This window comes from Gossypium hirsutum, chromosome A10 (genome assembly GCF_007990345.1).
Source record: "Gossypium hirsutum isolate 1008001.06 chromosome A10, Gossypium_hirsutum_v2.1, whole genome shotgun sequence".
NCBI lineage: Eukaryota > Viridiplantae > Streptophyta > Magnoliopsida > Malvales > Malvaceae > Gossypium > Gossypium hirsutum.
In genome coordinates, this window is record NC_053433.1 from 102,798,256 (window position 1) to 102,809,839 (window position 11,584).

An 11,584-nucleotide genomic window follows, 5' to 3' on the forward strand; every position below is an offset into this window, starting at 1 on the left:
AACTAGACTCAATAAGGATTCCAAGAATATAAAATACACCACCTAATTATTTTTTTATAATTTATGGTAAATTTATAAAGTTGGAACAGGGGATCCAGAAATCGCTCTGGCCCTATTTCACTAAAATTCAAATATCTTATAACATATAATTCCTTTACTTGTTTCATTTGTTTTATATGAAACTAGACATACTAGACTTCAATTTCATATTTAATCCATCACCAAATTCAATTTCTATGATTTTTAGTAAATTTTCAAACTCATGTTAGTGTTGCTGCAATATTCTGTTTATGGCAAATTTCATCTTTTCATGAGTTTTTATGATCTAGATAACATATTAAACTTCCATGACATCAAACATGATCTAACTTAGCATTTTCCATGACTTATCATTATTAACCATTTTCTCAACCAAATCATGGCCATATCACAAAATTATTTACACAAAATAGGTATATTGCTATACATGTCATACTTAAGTTTTACAAGCCATTTACCAAAAAGAGTCCTTCGGATAGTGTGATCGAACCTTCGACCTGTCCCGATTCCTAAGCCGGCTTGTTCAAAATTACAGTGAATGAAAAGGAGGGAATAAGCATAAATGCTTAGTAAGTCATATGCAAATAACAAGTAACATAACAATACAATTATACCAAACAACCTTAGCATGGTATCACCAAAACATATATCACATTTCTAAACATCATTAATCATCTTACCGCCTTATCGTTGTTGTATCTATTTTCAACCCGAAGGTTAAGTACATACCTGTCCAAAGTGTCCATTTCACAATACTTACCAATACGTCACCTGCATCTTAAGTGTTCTTCCATTTTACTAGAAATTTTACCCGTTGAACACATCGGAATATAACTCGGATACATGGATAATTTGCACATAAGTGCCACATTTGTAGCCAAGCTACCATGTAACCCGGCCATAAGTGAACTCGGACTCAACTCAACGAGTTCGGATGCCTAGTTACATCTCACGAACTCGGACTCAACTCAACGAGTTCAGACATTTCACATCCATAAGTGAACTCGGACTCAACTCAACGAGTTCGGATGTTCAACCATCCTAGTGACACGTCACTTGTATCGTAATCTATTCCTAAGGTTCAAACGGGATTTTCCTCGAACACATCTCCTTGCCATCTTCCGTAAAATACCGAAACCAATACTCGGCAGCACTATATATTTAACAAATAATATACTTAATTTGCATTTTATTTGAAAATAACCACAAAGCATATATTTCATGATAAAAATCAGCATATCATATATTTAACATCAATAACTTAAAAATAACAATTATGCTACTTTATTTGCACATGAACTTACCTCGGTACAAAATTTTTAACAATCGAGCCTATTCCTCGTAAACTTTGTTTTTCCCTCGATCACGACTTGAATCTCGTTTCTCTTGATCTATAATACCAAATTAATCTTATTTAGTACATACATTCATTAAAACAGTCCTTAATACGAACTTTGGAAAAATTACCATTTTGCCCCTAAACTTTTGCATAATTACACTTTTGCCCCTAGGCTCGGGAATTAAACTTCATCCCTTATTATTATGTTTTATGACATTCTGATCATTTTTCCCTTCTATGGCAACATCAAATTCTCACTCTAACATGTATTTATGACTACTAAATATTTGTACCGATTAAGCCTTTTTACTCGTTTTTACTCAAAACCGAGTAGCACAAGTTGTCTAACAAAATTTAAAACCTCATATTCTGTCATAAAACACCAAAATACACAAATTTCACTTATGGGTATTTTTCCAAATATGAACCATAGGTTGAATTATTGTTAACATAAGCTAAATCGAGCTACCGGGATTTCAAAAACATAAAAATCATTAAAAACGGGGCTTAAAATCACTTACTATGAAGTTTGAAAGTTGAAGAAACCCCAGCTATGGAGGAGAGCAAAAATCGGCAGAACAATATGGAGAAGATGATCATTTTGGGTTATTTTTCCTATTTTTATTTCATTTAATATCCAAATGACCAAAATGCCCTTACTACTAAACTTTCCAAAAATTCCTTCCATGTCCTAATTTTGTCCATGAACTTAAAATTGGTCAAATTACCATTTAAGACCTTCTAATTAATATTTCAAAGCAATTTCATACTAAAAACTTCTAGAATACAAGTTTTGCAACTTATTCGATTTAGTCCCTAACTTTAAATTAAACTCGTTATGCCAAAAACTTCTTCACGAAATTTTCACACAATTATGCAATCATCTCATAAACCTCAAAATAATTATAAAATAATTATTTCTATCTCAGATTTGTGGTCACAAAACCACTATTCCGATTAGGCCTTAATTTGGGATATTACACCTTATGGGCTCAAATCCTAAGAAATAAATATTTACTTGACTCAACCAAGCAAAACTCTAATACAATCAGAAATAACTCTTTTTCATTGTGAAACATCCTCTATGCTAAATTAATCATTTAAGATAGTGGTGTAAATGAGACATGTGGACTTCTAAGCTACTTGAGTTTGACTAAAAAATTTTGAAATTGATTAGGTAATTGTTGTGTTGAGTCAAGCTCAATCTCAAGTAGCTCGAGCTATCAAGTGAACTAGACTTGAGCACCTTAATGTCCATTTTGAATAGCTCACAAGCCTAATAGAACTTTTAATTTTTAATATATGTTTTTAAATTTTTTATATTATTAAAATATAGTTTACCCTTATTATATCTATCTATAGATATATTAAATCATTAACCGTATTAATGTCACGAGTCAATCAAATACCAACTAGGTTGGGAAAAGACTAAAATACTCTTTTATGTAGAAAGTAAGATATATTATTGTGAGTTTGATGCATCAACGGATGGGTTAAACTCATAAATTAATTTCACCAAAGTTGTAAAGTTTCAACTCTAGAAGATCAGTTAACTTGCAATGCATTTTTGGATGGGATCCAAGCATTTCTTGGTTGAAATGTCTAATAAATGGTAAAATATATATCTCTTAGTTTTGAAATGCACTTTGAATTGCCTTATTTCAATTTCGAAAGCTCAAGATATGGTTGTTGCAGTGAAGATTACACAAGCAAAAAATTTTGGACATGTTTATTGTAGAAATTATTAATTTTAGACTTTGTTTAGCTTTCAAATCATATTAGGGTCAATAATAAAACTTAATTTTGATTATATATAAGTCCAATAATGTATTTATTAAGTCTTATATTGTAACATTCCTTACCCAACCCTATCGTTGGATTTGAGTTATAGGATGTCACGTTCGTTGCCAAAACAACAACTTTCAAAAACATTATAAATAAATCATTTAAACATTCAAACATTCCATAAACACAGTTACCACATGCTATACAAACTTTTCCGAGTCTTAATCGAGCTTATGAAAGCTCTTTTGTTGACCCAAGCATAAAATAGGACCAAATTGCAAAGTTTTAAAATTTTAGGGTCGAAACGGGACAAAGAATATGAATTTGATTTCTGAAGCTCGCGCGTTAGCCGGATCATATGCCATGTGAGCCAAAGAGGAGGCTATTGCTCCTGATGTGATTGATGGTATATTATATGATCAATTATATATTAAAGCTCCCCTTGTTGTTGTGATTTGATATATTAGTCAAACTTTGTAAAGTTAAATAGTTTAATATGTTAAATTGTAAATCGAGGTAAATTTCTCATTTAAACACGTGAACTTACTAAGCATTTGAAATGCTTATTTCATTGTTTTTCCCATTCCATATAGATTTCATCTTGCAAAATGTGTCAAATCAGATCCATTAAGAGCTTACACTATCCTATCTTCGAATTTGTAAATGTTGATCAATTTGAACTTGAGTTGTAGCATGTATATAGGTATCTTAATGCATATAAATGGTTTGGGTACTTAAGTTAATGTTTTAAAGTTCTTTTGAGATGATCATGATATTAAATTTGCCTTGTTGAAATGGTAAATATTTGAATTAACAATGCTTGTGCTAAGTTGGTATGGATGTTTGATTAGCATACTTGATGTACATACCTATATAGCAAATGAAATGGTAAGGTTGAATGGGAATTGACATTAGCAATATTGGTAATGGATGGGTAAATGCATGGATGGTTAGGTTGAATTGTACAAGCTAAATTGGTATGATTTGAATATCAATTGTAGTTGTCTTGAATTTGTTGAATTGAGATGAAATTATGAAATGTTTGGTATGTGTTTTGGTATGACTTTATGCAATTAAGGTTGTGCAATCATGCACCAAACTTAGAGTTTGAAAGCTTAACAAGAAATAAGTACCAAAAGGCCTAATTTTTGCCAAAAATAGAGTTCTCGTCTTGACGACCATATTTCCTCGTCACAACACCGGCAGATAGTATATGGCATTGCAACATTGAGTGGCCTGACGTCGTGATGTGGTAAACTGTTGGTGGACTACTTCGACAACAGTTGTGACATTCGTTAGCTTGGACCTGACGATCGGGTCGGGCGAGGGAGTGTTACATATATGTTGGAAAAATATGGATACCACTTATATGATAAGAATAATTACATGGTATTATTTACTATCATAAAGTGTTAGCTCAAATTAAAATTGATACTTTAGTTATTAAATAAAATATTGGCCAAATATGTGTAGATACTCTAATAACTAATTCCTAAATGATGATGGTCTAATTAGAAATTAAGATTAACGTACAAAAGTTATATATTAAGGTTATGGTCTCAATACACATATGTAACTTTTTTAACATCCCATTTTTAGAAAAAAGAGAGTCGCCTTCTCTAAAATACTTGTAAGTTAATTTGGAAGTTCAAAACCACAAATATTCCAATATATCGATGGATTCATGTTCTCTTCCTTATGTAGTTTTATTATTGATTTGTTTTTGATGATCTGACATAACAAAGCTGATTTATTGTTTATATTTTTTTGATTTATTTATTACAATTTTTTTCATATTTTAGGGTCTGTTTGATTGGCAGTAAAATGTTTTCCGTAAAATGATTTCTGGAAAATGTTTTACTTTTCTGTAAAATGATTTACTGGAAAATATTTTCTAGTGTTTGATTGAATCTGTGTAAAATATTTTCTGCTGTTTGACAGATTTCCTGAAAATATTTTCCGGAAAAGTTGTTTTTACATATATTAATAAATTTATATACATATTAATAAATTTTTATATTTTAAATTATTTTTACACATATTGCAATGATTTATTTATAAATAAATTTTTTATTAATAAAAGTTTTTTATCTAATTAAATTCCAAATGTTCATCTATTTGTAGATTATACCGATTTGATTTTACTTCTTCATTATTAAAACATTTATTTGTATTTAAATTTTATATTAATTTGATTCTACTTTTATCCAATCTGATTCTTGTGATACATATATTTAACATGGGATTTAAATTAAAATAAAAAATACTGTAATTATTAGAAAATTTCATTTTTTAAAAACTAGTATATTGTATTAACTCGTACTAAATGATATGTCAAACTTAAATTGCTACATTAATATATATTGGGTAACTAATGCAAGTGTAATATGCAATTAAAAGCTAGAATTTAAATGTTACCAACACAAAAAATAAAGACGAGATAATAAAAATTATTAAAAAAGAAAAGCAAAACAGTAATCCATAGCACAACAAGAAACTAGTTATATTGTTGTTCTCTTTTTTCTATCCAAACCCAAAACAAAACATCAAAACCGCATTTAGTACTACCAAAGTCTTTTATGGTTCCATCTAAGATTTGCAATAAATGAATTTGAAACTACTTAGGACCAATGTCTTTGAGAGCACATATCTGCTCTTCCCCTATTGCAGACATAACAGACACAACCAGGTCTTTCCCCTCAGCAAAACCATCCATGATCTGCAATCACACCAAAACACATGAATGTAAAATTATATAACTACCATCTTCATGATATGTAAATTGGAACCAACATTTTTTTTTGTTCTAGTATTAGATACACTTGAATTAGTATGCCAAGAGATTAACTTACCTCCTTACATTCTTGTTCCATTTCCTCATACGTTAATGCTAGCTTCTTTACCACATTTTCTTTTGTTTGTTCAATTGTCTGTAAAAGATCACAGAAATAGTAGTTAAAACCATCCACTATAGTTACCATATCTGGACTACAAACAGCAGCGACATACTTTTGCAAAGACTTTCGCTCATGTTTCACATTTTTATCAAAGACAGTTAAGGGCAAAGTAAGGAACCAACTAACCTTACTCAGTAAATCAGAGAGTTTTTTCATCTTGGCCTCCATCAATGCAATATGTTTCAGACTGTTAATGTCTTGTGAAACTGCAGTAGACCCATTTTGTCAAGGTCCTTGTGAGCCTTTTGCAAAATGTTAGCAAATAATTCATTTTTAACTTTTAGGCTGTTAGCAAAATATTTCAAGTACATATCAAATAATTCCGTCAAAAATCTCAAACAATAATGCCTTTGGGGTTCTGGCAAAGTGAAAAGCTTGACATGTAATTGCAATGGATCTTAAAACCCACATTATAGCAATTAAAACAGAAGAGTACTCTGAGGTTACAAATGAATTCCAAATCCAAATTTTCAAATTAATGTTTCCAAACATAGCATAAATGAACACAATCACAGCATAAGAATTTATAGCCAGAACCACATAATATTTTTCATTCTCAAAATAACTAATTACTTTGAAAGTAACCAGCAAGATAAGATGTTTACAGTGACAACATCAGATGGTACAATAGCAACATGTTTCTTCATTTTTCACTCTTGAATACAACTTGGTCATGCATTTGCCTAAAAGAAATGGAAAACACACATTTCTAAGCACTGAACTGAAGAGGTTGGAGTCACTACAACAAAAAAATGTCTAGCAATGATGAACATAATCAAAGAGGTACAAGTCGTGTGAGTTAAGATAATGTCTAACAACCCGGTAAAATTATAGCAGCACATATATAAAAGAACAATATAGTTCAGCCAGTACAACATGAGAAAAATGACTATATTTTCCTAAAAGAATATGGGGTTCAATAAGGTTCCCCGCATCATAAGGCCAGGAAATTATAGAAGAAAAAGACAGAAATCGATGAAATATAAACCTCTCATTTGCTTTATTATTATATGAAAAAAAGACAAAAATCGTTCACAAAAGGAGTGTGAGGAAGATTTTCATATTTGTATGCTACAAGGCGATTTTGTGTGATTTGCTCAGTTGAAACTTTGTTTTCAGCACAATGTGACAAGTCAACATGTATTGTTTTGCTTAGTGATAAATAATATGTTTTTTTTAAGTAACATCAAGGAATGAGCATGATTTCTTGAAAACCAAGTCCTGCAAACAAGTGAAGCTAGAGAAAAGACCTTATGTAACACCATTAGACCACAGTCCATGCACAAGAAAACCAAACAGTCTAAAAAGAAAGGAAATATTAATAAAGGAACTTAAAACGGACATTGACTTCTCTAAAAAAGGATCTCAGCTCGTCCAATGACTTTTCAAAACTTCCATACATTCTAATGGATAACCTTAGCCACTTCAAAATATGTGCTCTATTCTAATGACTGAGATGATTAATTGGGATAAATTTGTATCCGAATTCGAAGCCATACTCATACAGCCATTCATCTTGAATGAGGCACACCCTTACTCTATTTGCCTATGGTAATAATTTCATAGTGCTAAAATCAAAATGGACAATTCAAGCAAAGCAAATCACTGATACAGAAATCAAAGTTAACATACTGAAAATAAAAAGAAAGAGGACTGTCTATGGTTAAGGAAATTAAAATAAGCATCAATTTTATTATGACTAGTGAGGACTTACATGCCATCAATATGACATTCACCATTGGGGAAGGAGCAATTGCAGGTGACAGTACTGTTGTTAATGGCCTCAGGCACATTTGGCGGCGGCGGTGGAGTAAACCAACTTGACTTATTGTTGCAAGGGTTTTCATTGTAATTCCAATCCTTCTTCCCAAGTTCTGTTGCTATCTCACGAAGAGCTCTTACTGCAAACCCAGAAAGAAAAGAACAAATATTTGAGAAGTAATTGGAGGAACTAGTATTGAGTTGGTACAAATTTACAAGCAAATCACAGGATAATTCTAAACACTCAAGTACATACTCAAATGAACCAAACCTGCAATTTACTGTTTGGTTGAGATTAGTTAAGAAACAATGAAAGAAAAATGGACTGGAACAGAGTAAAGTCTTGGAATATGAAGAGGAAATTTCCAATATCAGCTAGTAAAGAAATACTGTTAATCTTTAACACAACCTGAAGCAAGAAAGAAGTTGCAAAGCTGTGCTAACTTACCTTCATAATCTGGAGGATAGGGCGGCTCCACTTGGGCTTCAACCATCTGTATATAACCAAAATATAACCAAAAACATCATCCAGCAAGAAAAGTCGCCCAAATAGGAGGCGAATAGCCCAATAGATAATCTGTAATCTTCATCGGCTACTATACTTTCTCTCAATTTGATGACAATCAATATAATTTATTAAAATAAAAATGTTAGAAATCAAAGAACGAGAGAGGAAGAGAGGAAACAAAACAGAATATGCTGAGAAGAGAAGATGAAGAACAGAAGAAGAAAAAGGAATGTAAAACGGAAGAAGAAGAAGGAGCCTTACCTGGATTAAGGAGGAACCGGAAGAGGTCCTTGACCAAACTGATTTGCAATCCAAGGGGAAGGGAAAAGGGAAGGGGAAGGGAAAGGGGAAAGGGTAGAAGAAGGCATCATTTTCCGGAAAATGTCTTACCGAGTTCAAAAGCGTAAGACATTTTCTCCAAATTTGTAATAGGTTTTCCCGTGTTGCGGAATTGGTTTTACAAAAGGAAAATATTTTCCTGCTATCAAACACTGGAAAACGTGTAAAACCAATTCCGGAATTGGTTTTCCCCTATCAAACACAGCCTTAGATTAATAAAAGTTTAATTAGGTCTGAGTAAGTTTATGTTACTTACTTTACAAGATAATTAACAAAGTCTTAAAAGGTTTAGTAATTACTTAGGGTTCAAGGAGGACTTATACATGCTTACTAAGCATGGCCAACCACCATAACACGTAGCATGCTTGATTTTTTATTAATAAAATACTCCAAGGGAGAATTTCTTACAAGATTAGCTTCTTGTTTCTTTATTCATAGCTTTTGCTTCAAATCTTCAAGTTTGTAAAGGAAGTTTAACGTAGCTTAAACCTGCTGCTTAATTTAAGCCAATTAGGAGGGTTGATTAAAGACTGGTATAGTTCTTTGTTGGTGCGCAAATTTGCCAAAAGAGGTTAAGCTATTTATCTAACTATTTGTCATCAACATCATCCTATTCTTTTCATCAATCCATCTATCACCTTTTGTTGTTTTTTTTAGTTCTTTATTCTTTATTTTTACCTTGATTTATCATCTAATAATTGTTGAAAATTTTCTAGTCTGAATTCAAGAACTTTAAGTTGCAAGCAGTTACTTAGGTTGCAAGAAAGAGTCATAAACTTTAAGTTAATTGTTCAAGTTCTTAAAATTCAATCTTGAACATTTGCATCATTTGGTATTAAAGCCTAGGATTCAATGTTTAGCATCATCCTTAACTTGACACCTCTTGTCCAAGAATAAGCCCTTGAAGCTTTCTTGAATGCCTTAAACTAAAAACCGTCAAGATTTGCTTCTTACCTTATTTCTTTAAATTTTTTTTCAAATTTTTGTTTTATTTTTTCAACTATTTTAAATTTTATCATACTTAGTTAATACTTGCATTGACTAAAATAAAAATAGAAAGTAAAAAGTAAAACAAAGAAAATTTATTCATTCAAGTGAACTTTGGGCTAAAATTTCTCAAATCTTACATTCAATATCTCCATTGACTTTGTCTTCTTTTTTCATAATGTTTTCCACCTAGAACACCGGAAACTAATCACTCGAAGTTGGATAGTTGTTTTCTAGTATTTTGACCATTATAGCCGATTTTCTTAATTTTTAGATTCAAGGTTTTTTGTTTCCTTACTTTTATTGATTCTTATACATTCACTAACACTTTATCCTTCTTGTGTTAGTAGGTTTAAAGAAAAGTTGCACATTCCTTCCTCCATGTAACTTACTTCATTGCTCTAGCCTCTAATTACAATCCTAAAGCATAGAAAAACTTTGTTAGCAGAAGTCTTCCCTATTATTTCTCAATAATTGAAGTTTGATTAAGTATTATAAGAACTTAATAAGTTACAAAGTCTTGCTCCCTTGTTAAGCGCTTAGGATTAGACAAACTTTTCTTTTTGAGAGCTAAAGGTGAGGATTTGTTTTACGTTCACTTTTTCTTTCTACTTTCTTTGTAAGTGTTTTTTTTTTTATTTCAAATAATGAGTAAGTGTCAATAAGATTTGAATGAGAGGTTTAAACTTCACAAAGAGAGACCAGCCCAAAATGATAGACTTCATGCCTATATGAATTAACAAATGGCTTAAATAATCAAATTAATGCACCAAATATCAAGATCCTTGAACAAAAGTCAGTAAGGAAAAACTCAAAGTCCCCATCCTAATTGGGATGATCGTGAGGTTAATCAAAGGGGAAGGAGAGTTGATTGTGGAATAAATTATGATGATGATGACGGTCCTGTTGTAATCACCAGGAGAGATAATGATATTAGTTCCATCAAATTGAAGGTTCCTCCATTCCAAGGCAAGATTGACCTCAATGCCTACATTGAATGGGAGAGTAAATTTGATTTACTATCTTGTTTTATTGGGGGTTATTTGGGCACCATAAGATTAGGACTATATCTTAAATCCATATTAGAGTTTGTCCTCACTATGCTTTAAAAGAATAAATTAAAGTTCTGTTAGTAAATATAATGATTCAACTATTAACTAAATGGCCTGGCTCAATGGCTAGAGCTAAGAAGGAAAAATCAAGAAATTGAAAATAACCCAAATCAAGGTGCTTTAACAACTTATGAAATATAAGTAAAAAAAAATTATGATTACACCAATCAAGTTGAATTTTAAAAATAAGTTGCATTTTATTTATTATTTAATTTAAATTTTATATCATGTAAAAATAAATATTTTATATTTAAAATACTGAAAATAACTTAATTTTTTATATAAAAATATTTTACAAAAAAAATATCATTTACTTGAAATTTTTTTTAAAAGTATTCATGAAAAAAATTTGAAAGTTATTAAATAATTTAAAATTTTTATATAAAAATTATTTTTCATTTATTTTTAAAATTCACACATGCATCAAAAATTACTATAAAAAAATATAAACATGAATATGTGATTAAAAGTCATATAAATTCAACAATCACATGAATACTAAATATTTTTAAAATAAATCGATTGAGTCTTAGTTCAATTCGCATGTGTATTATTATTAATATAGGAGAATGTGTGATGGAGTTTATGAAACGTATTATTCTATTATTTATGGGTTGAGAAGGAAACTAACCACAAATATTCATGTAACGTTATATATCATAAAGAAAACTTATAATATGAAATATTTGGCATGACTTTTAATTTAATACAATTATAAAGATAAAATTTTAATTTTATTTCAATTGGACTTAAAAAT

At 30.6% G+C, this 11,584-nt stretch overlaps 1 protein-coding gene across 1 annotated transcript; it reads right to left on the reverse strand.

Moving 5' to 3' along the window:
- Positions 1-5,593: 5,593 nt before the first annotated feature.
- LOC107895474 (uncharacterized) lies at positions 5,594-9,870 on the reverse strand. The gene is made up of 6 exons (XM_016820745.2): positions 9,856-9,870; positions 8,651-8,920; positions 8,330-8,375; positions 7,835-8,021; positions 6,247-6,326; positions 5,594-6,093 (listed from the first exon to the last, which is right to left on the reverse strand). The coding sequence occupies exons 1-5, from the start codon at positions 9,868-9,870 to the stop codon at positions 6,311-6,313; spliced, it is 534 nt and encodes a 177-aa protein (XP_016676234.1). The 3' UTR covers positions 5,594-6,093; positions 6,247-6,310.
- Between the last annotated feature and the right edge of the window lie 1,714 nt (positions 9,871-11,584).

Coding starts and splice junctions, on each gene's coding strand:
- LOC107895474 (XM_016820745.2), bottom strand. Junction 8,376..8,650: donor CCGGTTCCTCCTTAATCCAG/GTAAGGCTCCTT, acceptor GGTTATATACAG/ATGGTTGAAGCCCAAGTGGA. Junction 8,022..8,329: donor CTATCCTCCAGATTATGAAG/GTAAGTTAGCAC, acceptor CTGGGTTTGCAG/TAAGAGCTCTTCGTGAGATA.